General features: G+C 49.8%; 10 protein-coding genes across 10 annotated transcripts; 6 read left to right on the forward strand and 4 right to left on the reverse strand.

The window, feature by feature from the left end:
* Window positions 1–95: 95 nt before the first annotated feature.
* On the forward strand, window positions 96–1307 carry HO133_005783 (uncharacterized protein; the record flags this gene model as incomplete). Its single annotated transcript, XM_037296688.1, has 3 exons — window positions 96–178; window positions 232–348; window positions 410–1307. 3 exons carry the CDS (start codon window positions 96–98, stop codon window positions 1305–1307), a joined length of 1098 nt encoding a protein of 365 aa, XP_037147869.1.
* A 320-nt stretch (window positions 1308–1627) lies between these two features.
* Window positions 1628–3162, reverse strand: HO133_005784 (uncharacterized protein; the record flags this gene model as incomplete). The annotated part of the gene is made up of 3 exons (XM_037296689.1): window positions 1628–2345; window positions 2413–2694; window positions 2753–3162. The coding sequence occupies 3 exons, from the start codon at window positions 3160–3162 to the stop codon at window positions 1628–1630; spliced, it is 1410 nt and encodes a 469-aa protein (XP_037147870.1).
* A 193-nt stretch (window positions 3163–3355) lies between these two features.
* Window positions 3356–4177, forward strand: HO133_005785 (uncharacterized protein; the record flags this gene model as incomplete). The annotated part of the gene is made up of 1 exon (XM_037296690.1): window positions 3356–4177. One exon carries the CDS (start codon window positions 3356–3358, stop codon window positions 4175–4177), a length of 822 nt encoding a protein of 273 aa, XP_037147871.1.
* Window positions 4178–5466: 1289 nt separating this feature from the next.
* On the forward strand, window positions 5467–6310 carry HO133_005786 (uncharacterized protein; the record flags this gene model as incomplete). Its single annotated transcript, XM_037296691.1, has 2 exons — window positions 5467–5635; window positions 5766–6310. 2 exons carry the CDS (start codon window positions 5467–5469, stop codon window positions 6308–6310), a joined length of 714 nt encoding a protein of 237 aa, XP_037147872.1.
* A 691-nt stretch (window positions 6311–7001) lies between these two features.
* HO133_005787 (uncharacterized protein) lies at window positions 7002–8597 on the forward strand (the record flags this gene model as incomplete). The annotated part of the gene is made up of 6 exons (XM_037296692.1): window positions 7002–7212; window positions 7266–7297; window positions 7378–7656; window positions 7710–7782; window positions 7921–8515; window positions 8570–8597. 6 exons carry the CDS (start codon window positions 7002–7004, stop codon window positions 8595–8597), a joined length of 1218 nt encoding a protein of 405 aa, XP_037147873.1.
* A 761-nt stretch (window positions 8598–9358) lies between these two features.
* HO133_005788 (uncharacterized protein) lies at window positions 9359–10832 on the forward strand (the record flags this gene model as incomplete). Its single annotated transcript, XM_037296693.1, has 3 exons — window positions 9359–9484; window positions 9632–9824; window positions 9877–10832. 3 exons carry the CDS (start codon window positions 9359–9361, stop codon window positions 10830–10832), a joined length of 1275 nt encoding a protein of 424 aa, XP_037147874.1.
* Window positions 10833–11445: 613 nt separating this feature from the next.
* Window positions 11446–13029, reverse strand: HO133_005789 (uncharacterized protein; the record flags this gene model as incomplete). Its single annotated transcript, XM_037296694.1, has 1 exon — window positions 11446–13029. One exon carries the CDS (start codon window positions 13027–13029, stop codon window positions 11446–11448), a length of 1584 nt encoding a protein of 527 aa, XP_037147875.1.
* Window positions 13030–13525: 496 nt separating this feature from the next.
* HO133_005790 (uncharacterized protein) lies at window positions 13526–15281 on the reverse strand (the record flags this gene model as incomplete). The annotated part of the gene is made up of 2 exons (XM_037296695.1): window positions 13526–14738; window positions 14776–15281. The coding sequence occupies 2 exons, from the start codon at window positions 15279–15281 to the stop codon at window positions 13526–13528; spliced, it is 1719 nt and encodes a 572-aa protein (XP_037147876.1).
* Window positions 15282–17527: 2246 nt separating this feature from the next.
* Window positions 17528–19301, reverse strand: HO133_005791 (uncharacterized protein; the record flags this gene model as incomplete). Its single annotated transcript, XM_037296696.1, has 4 exons — window positions 17528–17885; window positions 17941–18836; window positions 18887–19042; window positions 19098–19301. The coding sequence occupies 4 exons, from the start codon at window positions 19299–19301 to the stop codon at window positions 17528–17530; spliced, it is 1614 nt and encodes a 537-aa protein (XP_037147877.1).
* A 626-nt stretch (window positions 19302–19927) lies between these two features.
* HO133_005792 (uncharacterized protein) lies at window positions 19928–20842 on the forward strand (the record flags this gene model as incomplete). The annotated part of the gene is made up of 1 exon (XM_037296697.1): window positions 19928–20842. One exon carries the CDS (start codon window positions 19928–19930, stop codon window positions 20840–20842), a length of 915 nt encoding a protein of 304 aa, XP_037147878.1.
* Window positions 20843–20914: the final 72 nt, after the last annotated feature.

The following is a 20914-nucleotide window of genomic DNA, read 5'->3' on the forward strand; positions in this document are numbered from 1 at the left end:
ATCATTCCACCTTGCTGGTTTAGACCGCGTTTTCGGAATATTATTCCCCTCTTCGAACCTACACCCACTTCATACGAGACCGTCAGTTAGTAGTCATGTCTTTTGCTACTGTGAACAACCAGGATGCTCCGCCCTTGCCCAATGAGGAGCCCAGCAGACTGAGCTATAAGTCATACAAGTACGGAGCTCAGTCCAGCTGATTCAGGAGGCTCATACTGACTAGGCCCGCAGGAAGAAGTTTCTAAAATTGAGGCATAACTTCAAAGACAAGATGAGAGATAGCAACAGATTTTTCGACGAGGAGCAGCATTCCATGAGACTAGCCCGACGTCTCCAGGAGCAGAACGAGTACTACTCATCCCCGAGGGCAGTCAGTGGGAACTCAATTACTAAACCTCATATCTCGCAGTCAACTTCTCGACCTCCTTCTCGATGTCAACGAATCCACCAAAGTCCTGCCCCATCTTCGCTACGACCTCCGCTCCCCAACCCCAGATGCCTCCGCTGTCCCAGCACTTGAACCCGACCTCTCCCCATACGGCCCCTCCGAGATCGAAAGCACTCGCGCCGCCCTTGAAGAAGCAAAACAAGACCTCTACACCGGCCAGATCACGCCGGCCGCATTTAAGACCATGGAAGCTGAATTTCATGCCATCTTGAACCGCACGAACTCCCTCTCTAATCTGTCGAGAGTCCAGCATACGACCCTCAATATCGTCAGTGCAGAAGAAATGCCCAAGGATTTGCTGCAAGAAGCACCAATAGGCTACATGACACCCAGCCATGAAGATGAATTCCTTTCTGCACTTGATACCTATCTCGCAAACCTGCCTCCAGAAGCCCCACTAATGCTCCCTCGTCCCTTCAGACCCACGGACCGCGAGCGTGAGAAAGATGCGCAGCTACGCAACCCCGTCTCCGTCTACAACTGGCTCCGTGAACACAGACCCAAAGTGTTCCTACAGGATCCTCGGCCAGAAGAGAAAGAGTCCGCACCGGAGAAAGTGTCTAGCGTTTCGGAGTCCGCAGGTCATAAAGCCTCCCCAAAACCTCCTTCCTCAGGCACTGCGAAGAGGCGGTCTGCTGCCGTGCCGAAACAAGAGGTAGAGCCCGAGCCGGAAGTTTTGGATGATGAAGGAAATGTGATTGGGGGTGCCGGGATTGACCCACCTGCACCAAAAACTAAAAGGAAGAGGGATGATGACGCATATAGGCCTAAGGGCGGAAGTAGTAAGCCGAGGAAAAGGGGCAAAGGGAGTAGCGGTGCTGTAGTGAGGAAGACGGAGGGTGAGGAGGAGGGTCCTTGAACGGGCTTGCTATCTCTGCTCTACAGGGATTCATTGTGTAAGAGCATCAGGCGGAAACTCGATGATGGGAAGCGTATGAAAGAAGGATTACAATCAAATGAAACAGTAGTCTCTGGACCCTGCCGCCCGAGATCCCTCATGTCGTTTCTAGGGGCTTTCAACATCGTTACAAGCCACAAGAGAGAATTACAATCGCAGGTATCAGACCAGATTCATCAGCAGCAAAATATAGTTGACGTTCAATACACGCGGATCGGGGTATCATGATTTTGAGCGTGTGATTGCTACCAGTACTACAAGCACCGAAGATGTCTAAATTGCTAAGCCCCACTGCCCTGCAACCGCTCCATCTCACCATCGATTAAGGCCAGCTCCTTTTGCAAGGCTTTTTTACGGTCTTCTAGCATAGCCGCTTGCTCCTTTTCAGAGGGCATGCTCCTGAAAATCAACTGTCTCGGTCTCATGAACTCTTCTCTGATTTCGGGGGTAACGGCTTTCCGCCGCTCGCGAAAAGCAGCCACGTAGGTCTGGAGCTCCTTGGTCGCCGCAGCTTTCATTTCTCCACTCTGCATGAGTCCCTTCTCGTATCGTTCTCTCAAGGACCCTAACTCCTTATCTGATTCGAGGAAGAATGTCAAGTACTGGAATGGTACATCCACCGCCGTCCTACCGCCTATCTGTTCTTGAAGTTCGCGGGTATCTTGACCGCCCGAGAACGCCTTTCCAACCTTTTTTTTGATTTGATTGTCGGTATCGCTGAGGTAGATGCTCGATTCTGTGTCCGATGCTGACATCTTAGACTCGCTTCCACGTAGGGAGGGAAGGAAGACTGTGTGGATTAATGCCGGTTTTACTAGGCCTAGTCGTGGTGCGTTGTCACGGCATTGGCGGAAATATGGGTCTTGGTCTATTGCACAGGGGATAAGACAGGGTATCTTGGAGACTGTTTTGGGGTTCGAGCCGAAGATGAAGGGGAATGAGGTGGCGAAAGAAGTAGCTGATTGGGTTGCTGGGAAAGCGAACTCGAGTATGTTGTTGCTGTTGAAATTTTAAGCAACGGATCGTATGACGTTCTACTAGGCATCGTGCCGTGGAAACGACATACGTATCATTGAAGCCAAATGTCCCTTTGATCTGATTGTTGGTTGTCTTCTTGCCAATTTCAAGTATATTTTGACCAAATGCCGCCCCATGACCCCCATATATGAAGTCGGTGTCCGCGAATATAAACGTTTTGGCCGGGTCGAAGCCGATTGCTATTATGTCCAACGCATTTTCTAGAGCGAACTTCCGGCAGTCTTTGAGGGAGAGTTTTGGCGAGTGGAGAAATTTCTCGTCATCGGTAAGCATAATGATTAGTGGTACGTTAAATGCATCTTGCAGATATCTACCATTGGTCAGCGCCCATCTGTTGAGTACATATTGGAGGGAGTGTGCCTACGAACTTTGTAAATTCGAAGGGTACTGAGTGTCCCACATGCATGCTACCGCTGGACGGACCCCTTCCAGTGTACAAAAAGAACGGAATGCCTTTTTCGTATTTGTCCAGTATCAGGTTGAGGTCCCTATGACTGAACACCAAACCCCTGCGTAACAGCCTGTGTGGTGGTTTTCCAGTAAGTCTTTCGAACCGCTCAAGCATCGATTTATCAATTCTTTGCGACCCGAAATGGTCAATCAGCTTATCATAGTCTATAGCAACGGCTTTCCCATGTTCGTCAACTCCTCCCGAAACATCGAACGGAGTGATTATTTGCTCCTTAATTTTTGATTCTTGGGAGATTTCTGCTAATGAGAAGGCGGTCAGTGCTGGCGGCTGACCAGGCTCATCAGGCACATCTGATACTGTTGCCATTGCGAACGAACAGACGTAAAGAGGACAGACCCAACATGCGAGCAATGTTTGTGGACTGGGAGTCATCGGCGTTTGCGGACGCCGCTTCCCCGCACTAGCGCAGTCTCTACCCGCTTCTGCTTCGACAAGTTGACATGGATAGCATCATCATTTGCCATGAATAATCACCCATCATCAAATAATCATCTAGATCATGGTCAAATTCTACGAAAGCTCTTTCAACTATGACTACCCTTTGCCAGCCGTGAGCCTTGCCTACTTTCTCCGTTACCCGAACCCTTACGCAACTCACGTGCTCTCCACGGATGTCATCGACCGCCATTTCGACCCAGCTACACAACGACTCAGTACGACGCGATTGCATCTTAAAAAATCAAAACTGCCTCCCACGGTGCTGAAGTTGTTACCAAAAGGCATATTGGGCTCAAGCGCGGACGCTGGACAGAGCTACATTCTCGAGAAAAGTGTGATTGATGTCAAAGAGGGATGGATGAAGACAGAATCGAGGAATCTAGAGTGGACTGGCATATTGAGTGTGGTTGAGAAGCAAGTTTACAGGCGGCCGTCTTCGGGAACCGCCACGCCAGAAATTCCCAGACTAGATTTGGTGGAGAGCACGAAAGGCGAGGGAACGGATGTAACGACCACGGTCACCCTCCTGTCACGCTTTGGACAAGCGAAAACACTGAGGAAGAAAGGAGAAGTTGGCGCACCCATTCCATTACCGGCATCGGATTCAGAGGAGGAATCTCCGCCAAAGAAGGGCTTCTTCTCTTCATGGTCTACCTCGTCACTTCAGCGCAGCATCGAGATGATCGGGTTGAGAAGGACCAGGGAAGCAACAGGGAAGAGTAACGAAGGCATGAAAGTTGTCCTAGAACGGCTTCGTGGTGGTGGCCTCGGTCGGGTCCTTGAAGGCATGCAGGAAGATCGGCAAAGGGCATTCGGACAAGACCCTGGGTCATCTTTCAAGCGGGCATGGCGACAGGAACAAGACTCGAGCAGCGAGAGTTAGTCTAGACCGAGGAGACTCGGTACAAGAGACTGTTTGTCAACGATGCACAGCGGCGCGGGCAAGCGAGGAGTTGGGCACTTGGGGAAATGCTCGGACTTTACTTTCAGGATTTGTCGTTAAAACTGTATTAGGTAGTTAGCAAAGATAGCACATGGCGTCTCATGAGCTCCGTAACATTGGGTTATGGAACCAAATTCAAGAAAGAAAGTGTCGATCGTTTTATATGTAATAGGGAAGTCATCAAGATGTTGATGTGACCCTCCTCTTGACTATCGGGGTTGGTGAACTCAAAGAGGATCTGTTGCCGAAGATTGATCCTACGGTCCTACCCTCCCAGCCCTCAAGGCTCAAAATTTTCGAGCCGAACTACAATTGGACAACCCGCCTTCAAGCCTCTATAATTACTCGGATTCGAAGAGGCTGATGAACAAGATCTCGAATCCCTCGTGACAGACATTCTCACATCCGAGGCAGCAATAATACCGTAGCCACCTTCGATTCGCCCGTCAGCGCTGATTATGCGGCCAATAAGCGAAGCCAATAATCGTGGTTCTCTAGCCGCTGTTGGCCGCCCTTGCAACTTTCCAACAAGCATACGCGCGGAACATCGCGAACCCTCAATGGGCCGGATCGACGACGTGACAGTAGCTGCATACAGTAAAAAAGTTGGCTCCTGACCCATGCTACGCTACCTAATCCAATAAAGGATCTCGAAGAATGGTGCTATGTATGGGCCGTTCTCCCCGTTGGCCTTCCGTTTTGAGCCTCGCCCTCGACGACTTCCGTGAAGCGTGGACCCTTTTCCAACGTTTCGCTACTATGTACTACTTTTGCTGAACCGCAAACACTTTATCTGTGAATGATTCTGGATCCACTTCGTTCCTTGGCGGCCCGGAAATAGAAATACATGAGGGGAAATCCACCGTCTTGCAGGCTTTCAACGCACGCGGGATTGGAATGCCTGCACTATCGAACGCAAGCGCTGGATCATGGAGCGGGTTAGTTTCATGAGGTTGGTTTCAAGGTACATGAGTACATAAGTTGCATATGATCCCACGTTGCCTGCACGGTCAGTGTTTCTTTAGCTTTTTGTGTGCGTTTTCGTGTTTGACTGGGGGCAGCTACGGAGCATATAATCTCTTTTGCATTTACCGGGTATATTCCGTTTTCGCGAGGCTCTGTGTCACCTAAGACCCTACAACACCTCTACATTACATCCTTCTTCTTCCTCGCGACTCCCATTGCGTGAATCTCTTTGTCGCCACAAGTGTCATCTGACATCCATCAACATGGTCGCTTCTTGTCTTCGGTGCCTCGCATCATCAATAGTATTCTTCCTTGCTCTAGCCTTGACTATCGAAGCTCGTCCATCCAAACGCAGTGTCTTGCCAAACATACCACGGAATTGGCCAAGTGGTGGAAATGGTCTCTCGGGCTACAATGTACCTCTCTCGGATGGTAAGTACAGACCCATCCCGTCCAGAACCTTACGAATTAGCCTGCTGCAATTGAGGCTCCGCAAATGCTGTCTCTTCACGGAGTCACTCACATCAATGTGACTCACATGCTCATTCTGTTCTCTATTCAGGCACCCAGTCTCTCCCGGCCCCAAACAGTACCCTCAAATTCATAACCATCGGCCGCGGCACCCAGAACTACACTTGTACCTCGACCTCCCCTAGCCCTGTCCTCGTTGGCGCCAAAGCCGTCCTCCTTGACGCTTCTCCGCTCCTTCCTCTGCTCCCGCCAGGCGAAGGAACCGCGGTCCTAGACCTCCTACCCAGATACGTCATCGACTTTGATTTCGCCGCGATTGAAGCATCACAAATCCCAAAGCTCGGCATACACTACTTCGATTCCAACGGGGTCCCAACCTTCGATCTTGGTAACAATGGGCTGTTGAAGGGAAAGGGCCTTGCAGATATTCCCGCACCGGCGAACGCGAGTGTCGGCTCCTTCGATCAGGGATATGGAGCTGTGGATTGGAAGACGCTGACCGATGCTGGGGGTAGTGTGGGGTTGAAAGAGGTCTATCGCGTTGAGACTGCTGGAGGAAAGGCACCTCCAAGCTGTGCTGGCGCGACCAAGCCGATTTGCATCGATTATTCGGCTCTTTATTGGTTTTATGATTGATGAGGTGCATTGGAGAGGTTCTTGGTATGTATAGCAGAGTAAGCTATGCGCATTCTCTACATGAGTATGATGTTAGACGTCTCATTAGGTGCATTCCCGCTTAAAGGGAAAGCTCTCCTTCGAAGCGCGGACAACCTGCATCGGCGTTTGTGGCTTGGATATCTTCGGAGGTTTCTGCAAGCACCATGCTTTGCATAACATAACTGTACATATTTGGAATAATCATACCCGAGGACCCTACGTTACTGCATGGACACTGGCCGAATTGAACGAAATTAACGAATCCTGCAACTAAGTTTACCGGAATCTGTCACTATTGCAATGCCATACCGTTATCTGTTCTCAGTGTTCTGACTTTGAGGACTTCCTGGGCATATAAAGACCCGCATACGATACGTAGAACTGTGTGCATTGTCGCTCTTACCAGACGCAATGGAGAGACCACAAGTGGTCTTTTCAGCAGACAGGTGGCCGAGCAACATGGATTCATTACTTCCACTTCTCGGATGCTCACTTCATGTGCTGACTCTTGAGAGCCGATCTCGCAGGCGCTAGTGAACAGCCGTGCGAACCCGGCAAAATATTTTCTGCTTCGAACGATTCTCACCGCGCTCTGACTCCAATAGACAATAGCAGTGTACACAACAAAATCAGATTTTTCGTGTCTCCAAATTGCCTGCATCTATTAATCATGGCTTCGCGCAGCTTCAGTCGCGCTCTGCGATCTCCCCTCTCTCGCCAGTTAACCTCGCCAGCCGTGCAACGACGAACCCTCATCTCAGCTTCGCAGTACGCCCGATCGAGTATTACTGCACAACTGAAACCTGCTGTCGGCAGTGCCCTACAGCAATCGAGAGGACTGAAGACTATTGACTTTGCTGGGACCAAAGAAACTGTCTATGGTAAATGCATTCTGGGAAAACTGCGCAGCAGCACAGAGCTAACAGGCCTCCAGAGCGTGAAGATTGGCCAAGGGAAAAGCTTTTGGTAAGTCAGACTTGAACGATGCTTGAAGCCGCCGCTCATGGACACGCTGTTCAGTGGAGGTCGTCTGACAGCGATGACAGGACTACTTCAAGAACGACACCCTCGCACTCATCGGCTACGGATCACAAGGACACGGACAAGGGCTTAACCTACGTGACAACGGTCTCAATGTTATCATTGGTGTTCGGAAGAACGGCGCATCCTGGAATGAAGCTCAGCAGGATGGCTGGATCCCAGAAACAAACTTATTCGATGTGGACGAAGCTATTTCAAAAGGCACAATTGTGATGAACCTGTTGAGCGATGCAGCTCAGAGTGAGACTTGGCCTGCAATCAAGCCCCAATTGACAAAGGGCAAGGTAAATCAAACAGCTGTCACGCAAAGGCTCGACCCATGCTAATTGCGTCTCAGACGCTATATTTCTCTCATGGCTTCTCCCCAGTCTTCAAGGACCTGACCAAAGTCGACGTACCTACCGACATCGGTACGTACATTTCGGAGCAGATTCTTCCTATATGGTATTGAAATTGAGCCGCAAGAGGACCTCTCTACTCCCGAGACCTGTCTTGCAGCTCCATTACCTACCTCGAATAAGCAATACTGACTCCGAAATCTGCGTAAGACGTCATCCTCGTTGCCCCCAAAGGCTCCGGTCGAACTGTCCGCACACTTTTCCGCGAGGGTCGTGGCATCAATTCCTCGATTGCTGTTTACCAGGATGTCACTGGCAAGGCTGAAGAGAAAGCCATTGCTTTGGGCGTTGCTGTTGGCAGTGGATACCTCTACAAGACGACATTTGAGAAGGAAGTCTACTCGGATCTCTACGGTGAGCGAGGATGTCTGATGGGCGGTATCCACGGCATGTTTCTTGCACAATACGAGGTTCTACGCGAGCGCGGTCACAGCCCCAGTGAGGCTTTCAATGAGACTGTTGAGGAAGCCACACAGAGTCTCTACCCGCTGATCGGTGCCAATGGAATGGACTGGATGTACGCAGCTTGCTCAACTACGGCAAGACGAGGTGCAATCGATTGGAGTGGGAGATTCAAGGACACTTTGAAACCCGTCTTCAATGACCTTTATGATAGCGTCAAGAATGGCACGGAGACTCAGAGGTCGCTAGACTTCAACTCGCAGGCCGACTACCGCGAGAGATATGAGAAGGAGATGCAGGAGATCAGGAATTTGGAGATATGGCGTGCAGGGAAGGCTGTCAGGTAAGCTTGCCGTCTGCTGTGCATTCGCTCAGGATTCACTGACTTGTGGTGCAGAACTCTTCGTCCAGAGAATCAAATATAGATTTTTCTGGTCTGTGAGGCATCAAGCGTTTGATCTCTTTGTATGATACCAAGACCACGTTCAAGGCAGGGCCGGGAAAAGTTGCCTCTAGCGGGCCCGCCGAAGATCGGCGCGGACATTCACAAAAGTTGAAGCAATTTAATCGATCATCCTGCAACCCAGTTTCACGCTGACTGCGTGTACTGATTCATGTTATCAAGTGTTACTGAACCTAAAGACACGCGATATCCCTGTTTTCTTAATCATTGGGAAACGAAAATCGCGATTTTGGCACCCCCCCTTAAAAACCCGAAGAAATTGCATTTCTTAACTAATTTCACGACGATGATCTGTAACGCTCTAAAAGCTTCTTAGCTTATAATAATTATAAAATAGATTAAGGAATTTAATTTATAGAAGATCTTAACTATTCGTTCTAAATCTAATGTAAAGTACCTAGAGATTTATTAAATTCTTTGAATTTCTTCAATATAGTCTTGGCGAGAAAAAAAATAGCCGAGGTAAAGTTTTTAAGCGAAGCTATTTTCGCGATATATTCTTTACTTTTATTTTGTATTATAATATCAAAATTAGAAACTTTTCAAAATTTAGATATAAAATATTTGATATAGTGGGTAGACGTTATAAAATTTAAAAAAAAAGAGTTATGGTAATGAAGTTATATAAGAAAGACAAATTTTTGGGTTTTGATTTTTGGGGGGGGTGGTAGTTTCCCAGTGATTAAGAAAATAGGGGTAAGTGATCCACCTCGACACACTACCATGGCCGACCTCTCCAGGACCCTGCCCTTGAAGCGCTCCTCCGTCCAGTCCGCCCATGAACGCATAAAAGACCACATCCAACTCACGCCTGTTTTAACGTCAACAAACCTCTCGAACCTTGCATCTGTACGTTACACTTTCCGAGGCAGTTCTTCCCCATTCATGCTGTCTTATGAGTCGTCAGACGTGTACAAAGAGTCCTATGCTCCTAAGACATGTCTCGCGACTCAGAGTCCCTCCCGAAAGAGTGATGCTGACTCCAAAATCATCAAGACCCCGCAGACCCCAGAAGCCCTAGTCGGTACTCCCTTCGAGGGGCAGAGACCAGCTCGCCCTAGAATAAATGTCTTCTTCAAGTGTGAAAATTTTCAGCGCACTGGCTCATTCAAGATCCGTGGAGCCTTCCATGCACTGTCTCGGTTAAGCGAGGAGGAATTAGCGAAGGGAGTGGTGACACACAGCTCTGGTAAGGCAGCTTCCCACGGATAAGCTGGCTATATCTGAGTGCGGCATTCCAGGCAACCATGCACAGGCACTCGCGCTGGCCGCACGGACACATGGCATACCTGCCCACATAGTCATGCCTACGATATCTACGCCTTCGAAGATTGCAGCTACACAGGGTTATGGGGCGAACGTCTACTTCAGTGGTAGTACATCTGATGAGCGGGAAGCCGTCGTGAAGGATGTCATTAGAGTTACTGGTGCAGTCCTCGTGCCGCCGTACGACCATCCAGACATCATACTTGGGCAAGGCACAATGGCATTGGAGCTTGAGGAGCAAGCAAGAGAATGGATAATGAAGGATCCAGCCTTGAGTGTGCACCATAGGGGACAACAAGATGTTACGAATGGGCACAGGAATACCAGCCACACGAACGGTATACATGCGTCCTCATTGGTGTCAGAACCTGGGCACCTCGACGCAGTCATAGCCCCAATCGGCGGCGGCGGGATGCTCTCAGGAATCGCCACTGCTCTCCACGGTACAGGGACTTACGTTTTCGGCGCTGAACCATCCTTTGAAGGCGCCGATGACGCTCGGCGCGGCCTGGCAGCTAAAAAACGTGTCACCACCGTCAAAACACTCACCATAGCCGATGGACTGCGAACTCCCGTGGGCGAAATCCCCTGGACCATCATCTCGGATAAAACAAAAATGCGCGGTATACATGCAGTCACAGAAGAGCAGATCTTACAAGCGATGAGACTGGTGCTGGAGAGGATGAAGCTGTTTGTGGAACCGAGTGCCGTCGTGGGGTTGGCGGTTGCTTTGTATGACGAGGAGTTTAGAAGCTTGGTGGAGAAAGAGGGTGGTGAGGAGGGGTGGGATGTTGGGGTGGTATTGAGTGGCGGGAATACGACTGTGGAGGCTATTTCGAAGATGTTTGCTGTGTCTGAGGGGAAAGGTGAGAGGATGGAGGGGAAACTGGGAGGGCAAGGAGAGAGGATTGCGGAGAATGTTGCTGGATAGTACCACCAGGTACGGTAAGGACTCCGAACAATACCAATATAGCTGAACCATAGAATTAGGTATAGTAGCTAGTACCTCTTTCTCCCCACATGCATTCTGAAAATCGCCTGCCAATATCTCTATGAAACCACATCTACAAGGCCAGTCCCAACAATGTTCACTCTGAGCTCCAAGCTCTTTCTTCCAACGATGCTTCTTCTCCAAGTCCCGGCACAAGGCCGCAGTCTCGATGAAAAACTCATCAGCATCAGCGTCAGCATCAAGCGGCGGCAGTGTTCGGCCAGCGACACAACGCACTGCGCTCCCTCCAAGCAAGCCTGAAGGAAACCATCGCAGGTGTGAAAGAAAAAAAATTGGTATGATCTGCACGATTGGTGAACGCGTGGAACACCTTTCAGCGACCAGACTGAAAAGAACAGATACTACACTTGATCTAAGCCGGAGTGGCAAAGGAAGCTGGAGGGAAGAAAGGAAAAAAGGGTTTGGATGGTGGGCAGAAGGGGGGGTTTATATAAGGTCTGGAGGAACGAAGTAAGTGGTGTGAAAGCTGGAGTGGTTTGAGTCATTCGCTAGGCTACGATGTCGTCGTCGCCTACTATCGTGGCCTCAGGCATCACCATCGAAACGCCTCACCCGAGCTGTGCGCGGACGATGTCTCGCAACTCCAAACGTCAACGCCGTCCATACAGTGTCCACACCAACCGCAGTCTTTGTCGCAGAGCGCGTGATTCACATCCTCCAGCGATGTCTCATACTGCCGATTTCCGTACCGCCGGTTGTCGGGGACTGCGCATCCTCCGAACCCGGAAAACAGATGATCGGGTGGGTACGGCATTCCGATTTGGCGGATTCCAGGCACTGCTGCTTGTCTCTTCCTGCCATTCGTGCCCGCGGCTGGATTTTTCTGTCGAGGTTTGGCTTCGATGGGAAAGCTTTCTGTTTGGGGGTTCCTCGTGGTGACGGTCGTCGCTCCGAGGGTCTTCTGCTTGGCTGTCCCGGTTGGACGAGGGGCAGTCCGCCTCACACGTGCGATGTGCTGTTTGCCTGCCAAGTGGTCCTCCTTCTGATGTTCTTGCATCTCCCGGCCACATGTGATGCATGTCCATTTCGAGTGAACCGTGTCAGGATATAGAGTAGGGCCTGTTCTCCTGTGCGATTCTCCCTCTAGCTCGTTTTTGCTTCTAGATGGGAGATCAATCTTGGATAGTGGGGGTTCAAGCTCCGCAGTAATTTCGGGAGCCGTTTGTGTAGCTTGAAAAGCTGCTAATCTCGCTGACCGCCTTAGACCTGGCTCTCCTACTGACCGTTGAGAGTGTGGGTTTGCGGCTGGCTGCGTTGCTGCTGTTTTCTTTGCTGCTTTTGTCACAGCTTTTTGTGCAACAGTGGTCATTGTCTTCCTCCCGGGATCTCTCGCCCCAGTGTCGCTGGGACCATCAGGGCGGTTACCTCCCCCAGATTTGGCAGATTTGGCCCATGGACTCCGGCATTTGTTCTCGCCATGAGGCTCATACGATGCCGTCTGCGACTCACGCACCCTTTCGCTTGTTGCATCTTGTACTTTTCTCATCCACTTTGTGGAGATCTTTCGAGTGAACATCTTCCACAATACAGGAAGATACACCACATCTTGCGTACAGTAATGGATGATGTCTTGAAGCATCGGCCGGACATTGAACACTTCATATGAACCACCACGTTCTGGCGTGAAATATAACAGTCCCTTTTGCTTGGTAGCTTTCCACGCCCCTGAAGCTTCGACCGTGAGCTGTGCGTCCTTTTCGATGCACCTGGCGAGCCCGCTCAGCCTTTCCTTCGGATAAGACCGAGTCGCAACCTCCAAGAGCTGGACGTCATGGATCCCCTGCAATGAGATCTGGAAATGCGCAAAGAGAGCATCGGAGTCGTTACGGACGTCGAAGAACACTTTCGGCACCTGCGCCGATTCCAAAATCGATCGCAGGTCTATCCCGGAACGATTAGAAGTACAGAACGCCTTTTCTTGTAGAATGAATATGTCGATCAAAAAGACGTGATTTTTGGGAAAGACGAAAAGCTGAAGGATAGAAATTGAACCATGCCGGGAGAGTTTCACGCCCTCGATGTCCAGGTAGAGGGACGGTGGTTGGGTCGGAAGATGGTCGAGATAATCAACTAGAGCTACTACCGAAGGCTCAGAATCAACAATAGTCACCTCCATGTTGCCGACTTTGGATCTTGGACTAGGCCTTCCAATGTAGATATGGTTGCGAGAAAACTATCAAGAACGGAACGATTAATAGCTGATTTTACTGGAAGTGGGGCAAATATCGTCTCATGCAAGTGAGCAGAACCTTGGACCTCTATTGGCTTTCTCAGAGCAGTTGATGCATGCAAGGCTGCCGTTGCAACCGCCGGAAGCCTACACTTTCCCCGAAAACCTGCAGAACAGCGGTGAACAACTTTATCCTGTAGCGAAAGAGAAGCCTCAAAGGATAGAGTATAAAGATAGAGTGCCTCATGCATGCTCTCAACCAACCGAACAGCCTCCCAATTTGATGCGTAATGATAAACGCTCACGCGCTGGGCTCGTTCTCGGCATGGTCAAATTTTGCATGGTTCATAGGCATTGTATCATAGTGATGTAGATTGAGTGAGGCTCGGCACTTATAAAGATACAGTACCCCAGGACACACTCCTCATCACCAGCAATGGCATCAATGATTTTCGTTGACAAGCTTGACTTGCTTTTCTGCCAATTCTTCCAAAAGACGAGTGTATCGCAAAGTTCCAGGTCTGTACCTTACGACCGTGCGAACCGCATTGAGCGCAGTGCTCCATTCGTCTCTCTCGTCATTTCTGATGAGAGATCCGGGATCAATGTTGAGTCCTCGCAGAGTAGACGGTCGTAGAACATGTGGACTTCGCAGGACAGAATCCCACAAATGTGGTAATCTAGTTCGCTGACTTTCGTTGAAGGAGTCTGCGCAGTTCAACAAAGTCTCTCTGTGAAAATCCAAATTCTCAAAGGCAACTAGAGCTCGTGACAGATGCACGTCTGACTCTTCCTCGTTGCCGGCAACGTCGTGTGCTTCCCCTACCAGAAAGTGTGCATGTGCACGAAGGCTTTTTAGTGATTTCTCGTTATGGAAAAAGGAATCTTCTACCAGTGTTTCACTGCGAAGCAATGAATTGATCCCCTCGATGACCTCTTCAACGGTCTGAACCGAGCCTCGATAATCTCTTGTATGGAAAAGAAAACGAGACTTCAAGTACAATATGTTCAGCATTGAAGCTGCCCCAAACCCAGGCGCACTATGTTCTCCTACCGCTTGATCCAGCAACTCGGTAGCTTCAATGACTTTCTGCTCACGCGCATAGATTTCAACAATTGCACTTACGACACATAGGTCGTAGAAAGTCCATTGGGGGGTGCGAGGTGTAGCACAACTTTTCAAAGCGGCTTTAGCAGACTGGAGACTCCTGAGCTGCTGCTCCGCAGGCTCCAAGCAACGATGCGCATTGGCAAAATCACGATAGCGCTGTGACAGCACTATGCGGAGATTGACTGCTTTCAATATCTCGACTTCCGTTTCTGAGCATGGTAGCTCATCTAGTCGGCGACGCCCAGCTTCGAGTAGAGACTGCGCCTTGTCGAATTGCTGTTGATCGGTGAGGTAGGCTCCAAGGCGTATCAATGTAAATACATCCCAGCCAGCTCGACTGGGGTCGCAGCCTAGTAGGAAGACACATCGCTCTGCGTGAATCCGAGACTTGCTTGTCAGAGCATAGTTTTTCATCCTCTTGAAGACCTCCGCATCCAGAAGGCCCTCGTCAACGAAGTCACAAATAATCAGATTTGCAGCCATCTCTAAGAAGTGCTTTCGTGTCTCGATTGGATATAGTGAAAGAGTCCACTGATTCGATTCTCTGGAGCAGGTCGGTTTGTTCGACATCGTTAGCTGACATGCGGATCTGTAAATCCGTCGCCAATATGGCCTGTTGTTCAACCTTTTCCTCGGCCTTGCGGTTCGATGATATAAATTGAGAGAGATTGATTGTCCCAATGAGCAAATTGAGAGACGCGATCCTTTTGCCGAACGCTTCTCTGAACTTGCGGACATCATTTTCGTGGCCCAGCGCCCATTTCACTTTTCGAAATTGGTCTTTAAGACTAGATGATCCACCAGATGAGAGTGACCGGTATGTCTCGAGCGGCTTCAAGAATTTATCGATACATGACTGACATTCGTCGATCGCTTGCCTGAGCACACCATGTTCGGGGTGCAATGGACTATCATCCAGCCCCAACTCCTTGATGGTGATAAGAACTCTCTCAAGGCCATAGATTTCCTTCATCAGCTCTTGGTAGTCGGCTTTAGCACCTGCGCTCTCATCCAGGGCTTCAATGACGCTTTTCAGTACCCCTATTGCACTTAGGAGGTCACCGATCGACCAGCCAAGAGGAATCATGTCTCAAGTTCGCAAAAGATTGTCTGCCCCACCGGCAGGAACCCTCGGAGAACCGCCGGAGGGACGTTGAGTAGATACCGGGTTAATTGTCATATAAAAGACCACATCGTTATAAGGCCCCTTTGCATATAAGATACCGTTCAAAATAACGGTTTTTAGACGTAGGCCATAATTAGACTGTAAGATATGGGTCCTAGTAGCCTGCTGAGTAATGGTACTCGTACTAGGCCCCTAGGCCAAAATTAGGAGTATCCATTTAAGTCCATTGGGAATCTACTTTATTGAGTAAATCCTTACAGTAGCATGGCAAGTAGAATGGTGAGTAGTCGGAGTAGGTACAGGCCATTTGCGGTACACTACGCCCCCAAATTAGGTACCATCCCTCGTACAGAGGTATTTTCCCGTCTAACAAGGGCGTCTCTTCGAGCTCTCTAATTGGCGACAGTGAGCTTAGTAAGACCATTGACTAGCGCCTTAGGCTATACGATACCACAGTGTTATAAGGCCCCTTTACATATAAAATACGGTTCCAAACGATGATCAGATGGACGCTTCGGCTATATGGTAGTATCTTATATGCCAATTAACCCGGTATGTGAATTACTGCTTCGCGGAAGATTGTTGTTTCCCCCCTCGTCGCTGGCGCTCCTCGCAGGGGGAACAGGGTATTTTGAAGGCTCCATCCCATCTGGATCCGTCTAAGACGATTGGGCCGCCAATCGGGCTGGGGCCAGGTGCAGTTCCGAAGCACCTCGTGGCTCATTATTGTCCAAGTGATCCGAGATCTTGGCGCAGAAGTCTTGGCATCCAGGACTCCTGTACTCTTATTCGCCTGATTTGTTTTGTATCTCTTTAACGATACCAGCGAAAGCAATGCATTTGTTATCGCAATGGCTTTGCGCTCCATGTGATATGCTTCCACTATGAGCTGCCATTTCTCCATATGTATTTCATCATGAAAGGATGTAAGTATTGTATTCAAGCCGATATCTGAGCTTTTGTTACGCCAGTCATCGGGCGACCCGTTGGGACAATCTCGCAAGCAACCATCTGTTCACCCTCCAAATTTATTTGCTGTGTATTCAAGTACAGCATCTAAGACGATAGGAGACGCTTCTGAAAAGCCCACGCGCGAACTCGTAGAATAGTGGTGAGCGCGATATATTACGCCTATGAGGTAGTATCCGAGTTTCATGCATGTTGCCAAATCGCCAGCCGAAGGGATAGTCTTATCCTCAGAAGATCCCTTTTTAATAGGGCACGTGGACGATGCGAAATGGAAGGGCGAAGCTGTCGAGGGAGCTCCGAGTCAGCGCGTAGTGACCGATTTTCTCCCCTCACGTCTCGAGAAGTAAATCACTGTTACTCCTACAATACCTCTTCATTCATCGCTATCTTCTCTCTTCTGTCTTCGCCTCGTCCATTCTGCCTATGAGACAGCACGTCTCCGCAGCGCGCATCTTCCACAAAGGCCTCGCTTTTCTCTCTTTTTCTCTTCTACCCAATCCACCCAGTCTCCCCTCAAAGCACTGCTTCCTCTACCGCTACAGCTGCCACGCCCACCCCCAGCTTCACCTATCCAAACATCGTCGATGGCAGCGCGCAACTCGTCTCCTACAACGACACGATCAGGGCGTCTTGGGCACCTGTACCAGACGACCAAACGGCAACCCTGCAAATACAATGATGATACCGCAATGCTACGGCCCCCACGAAGTGTGTACCAAACGCTAGACTGACCACCTGAGCTTACTTGCTATCAAGAGCTGATAGGGATTGGCTGTAGGGGTCAATACCTATCCTGATCTTTGGTCCAATGTTACCACGCTCCAACGTATGTCGACGTCCCGCTCATATCCTACCAAGCACACGATCCCTGCTGCTTCATCCGCCGTGGGAACCAGAGCTTTATTGAGAGTGGTTACTTTGGTATCAACGACACCGTTGGAAATGGGGAGCGGGTGTGGTCAGTCGACGACCCGGCACCGATGGGTGTTGAAACGGCGAGCTTGCAGGCGAGCACGGCCACCGCGAGATTCTCGACAGGGGCGGCGTGGCTTGTGGCATGCATGGGTGCTATCACGGTAGGACTAGCAATGTAGTAACATACATCTGTATAACTGATGGGCTATCTGCACTGTGGAAAACTACTTGAACTGGTCCTAAGTGACATTCTGATCATTGCACTCGTCGAGCTCACACCGCCAGTTCGGTGTATTGACGCTTTATTCACACGCTGTGAAATATCACTTGAATTGGTCTTCTGTAACACCCTTACCCATTGCACTCGTCGAGCTCACACCGCCAGTTAGCATCTTGAGCATATTGTCGACATAGTTGGCACCCGACCATTTCTGATGAGTCACTACATCAATCTTGCCTTCCATCTCTGGTTCCTGAACAAGCTCTCCATAGGCACGCATTCCTTGCTTAGCATATGCTTTGGAGAATTGGTCAGAGATGAGAGCTGTTGTGTGCAGGCCGGCAAGCGTGATGAACTGCCAGCAGTATCCAAGCTTAGCTAGGCGCTTGATGTAAGTTTCCTGCTCATCACGCGGCATAGCTGCTTTCCAATTGAAGGATGGGGAGAGATTGTAGGCGAGTCTGATGATGTTGTCAGCTTTGCGAAAACATTAGGGATCTTCAAGAGGGAACAAACTTTTGCTCGGGCCAGACAGCGTGCACTCCATTAGCGAATTCTTCTGCCTGCTTGTAATCTGGCTTTTTGCTCTCCATCCATATCATGTCTGAATACGGAGCGTAAGCAATGGCTCTGTTTACAGCACATCCGCAGCCGCCTTGATAACGGTAGAACCCTTCTCTTGTCCGTGGCGAGTCCCAATCCCAGTGGATGTCGACGCCAGTCAAACCCTTAGCGATGGCTCTCGACTCAGAGTTGCTCTTGCCCCTGACCACTGATCGGTACTCTTTGACCAAGCCCGCTTTATTGACGTGCACACCAGCGTTGATCATGTCTTCAACTGCGTCATCAAAGAGCTTGAGACCCGCTTGGGCCATCCATTGGTCCTCGATCGCTTGCAGTTGGTCCCCAGTCTTTCCCGCTTGCTCGGCTGCTACCATCAGGTCGTTCAGAGGCTGGAGAGCTGGATTCGTCATGCCTAGGATGAAACCGTGATCCCGCGGATCAATTGTGGAAGCTATGAGCGTAGCGGCTTCGGAGTCCGTGCGGGCGACAGCTAAAAGATCGGTGCCCATGATGTCTGCTTGGGCTCTGATAGCCACCAGACGGTTGATGTGCTCGCTAATCGGTACCAGAACCTTCCCTGCCATGTGGCCGCATTTCTTCGTCCCAGGCGCTTGGTCTTCGATGTGAATGCCTGCTGCCCCCTTCTCAATGAAAAGCTTTGTGAGCTTCATGATTGCTGTAAGACCTCCATGACCGGTGTCTGCATCTGCAATAATAGGCCTTAGGAAGTCAGTGTTTGCAACATTGCCACGGTTCGCCTTGGGAGTAGTAATTCGTTCTTCTCTTTGCTTGCGGTCGTGGAAAAGCTGAGCCATGAAGAGATGCTGGACTTTGTTGGGGACAGTGTTCTACAAAGTGTCAGTACCAGGGGTATCATTTATTGGATAATGTGTCTCACCATTGGATAATCTGCCAGATCCGGCGAGGGTTCGTCGGTAGAGGACGCAGTTGACGAGCATTGCCAGCCGGAAACGTAGACGGTATCAAGGTATTTCGCCATCTGCGTGAGCATTGTTGGCTCCATACAGCCATACGTGTAGCTAGCATCGCCATCCTGGACATCAAATCAGCCCGCCTGACGGTTTCTAGACAAGTTGTCCAATATCTACCTTGAACCTGCCTTCAACGATACGCCACAATTTCTTGCTCATAACATTGCTCGGGTATTCAATTTTGAGGTTCCCTCTCTTAGCAACAATCTGTTCAGCCGTGAAAGGCCGTTTAGTGTACCTCCATCTAGAGTCCGTCCACCATTGCTTCACGGCGTTGACGTCCGCTTCATAAAGTTGGTCCTCATGGTCTACTGAAGACATTGGGACGGCGAACAGGAATGGTACCTGATCCGCCAGAATTGCGGCTTTGAAGGAGAGTCTTCCTCTGGGGCTGCCGGGTGCGCGCTTTGGGTATAATCGAGCAGAAGAGGAAGGAAATTGCGTTGAAATCGGCGTTGTCGAATGGGATGGATAATTGGGGAAAGAGGATCCCAAGACCTGGGAATGGTTGTGTAAAGGACGGACGGGTTCGGCTTGTTGGCTTCATAATGGCGGCCGAGGCTTTCATGGTGGAGCTCTGTTGTTTGGCTGGCCCGGTCCAAGGGAGCATGTTCGAAGTTTGTTGAGAGTACGACTTGTGGGTAAGCCGAATATTCTCCGTAGCAGACTTTGCATTATTGCCTCGACGATATTATACCATTTGCATTAAGATATCATTACGCTTCCGATACTTGCGTGTGAGCTTCATATTCAATATTGCTATTTGAAATTGGCGTGGGATGCTGAATACACAGCTTCTGGAGGCTCGGAGGATTGCAGTTTTGCCTCGGCTCGGTATACTTTCCTCCGCTAAAAGTTTCCTTTTCATCCTGTACCTGTGTCTCTGCCAAGCCTTTGCCTTTTAAACATCAGAGCTGTGTACCTCGATCGTCAACTCAACTAAGCGTATGATGGAGGATCTGCAAAGGAAACATCGCCAGGAACAAAAGGATCTTCAGTCAAGAACAACGCAAAAGAAAAAGTCGACTACCAAGAAGACTCTCAAAGGGGTCAACGATGAATGTACAGAGCTTGAGAGACAGCTCAAAGAGAAGCACGATGCTGAGGTAGCTGCTTTGAATTCTCGTGACCCACCGCAAACGGAGAACGGTGAAAGTGTCTCTGTCAACGGTGATGATGAGCCCGTCACTCTCGAGAAGCCGAAAGACATCAGCGAGTCAATGAATGCGATGTCCGTCTCCGTAACTCCAGCGACCAACGGCCATGCAAAAAAGCCGAATCGCCAAAAGGCCAGGCTAGCTCGTCGAGCTGCTGAACAGGAAGCTGTAGCTGATGAAGCCGAGAAGGAAGCTGCCGATCTACCAAACCTCCGGGAAAAGGAGAGGAAAGCCATGCAAGAGGCTTACATTTCGAGAAGTCTGAAAGAGCATGAGATCCGTTCAGATGGTCATTGTCTGTATGCCGCTGTGGCAGATCAGCTGCAGCATTCAGAAGTTGGCCTGAAACCAAGAATTCAAATTAGCTTTACGAATGACGAGTCTGCAATTGCTGGCTACAAGATAACAAGGCGAGTGGCCGCTGCATATATCTCACAAAACCCCGAAGACTTCTCGCCTTTCCTTGAGGAACCTCTTGATCAGTACGTGACGACAATCAGAGACACCGGAGAATGGGGTGGGCATCTCGAGATTGTTGCACTGGCAAAGGCTTATGAAGTCGACATCAATGTGCTGCAAGGCGACGGAAAAGTCGAAAAGATCGAATGTGGAATCGACGATGGACCGAGGACGCTGTGGCTTGCGTACTACCACCACAGCTTTGGACTCGGGGAGCATTACAATTCTTTGCGCAAAGCACACTGATACGCGGCTTTTGAATGAACACACCATATCGGAAGAAATATCGGTGTATTTTGTGGACTTGGACTATATGTA

The sequence above is a fragment of the Letharia lupina genome (assembly GCF_014066315.1).
Source record: "Letharia lupina isolate WasteWater1 chromosome Unknown contig_22, whole genome shotgun sequence".
Lineage (NCBI taxonomy): Eukaryota > Fungi > Ascomycota > Lecanoromycetes > Lecanorales > Parmeliaceae > Letharia > Letharia lupina.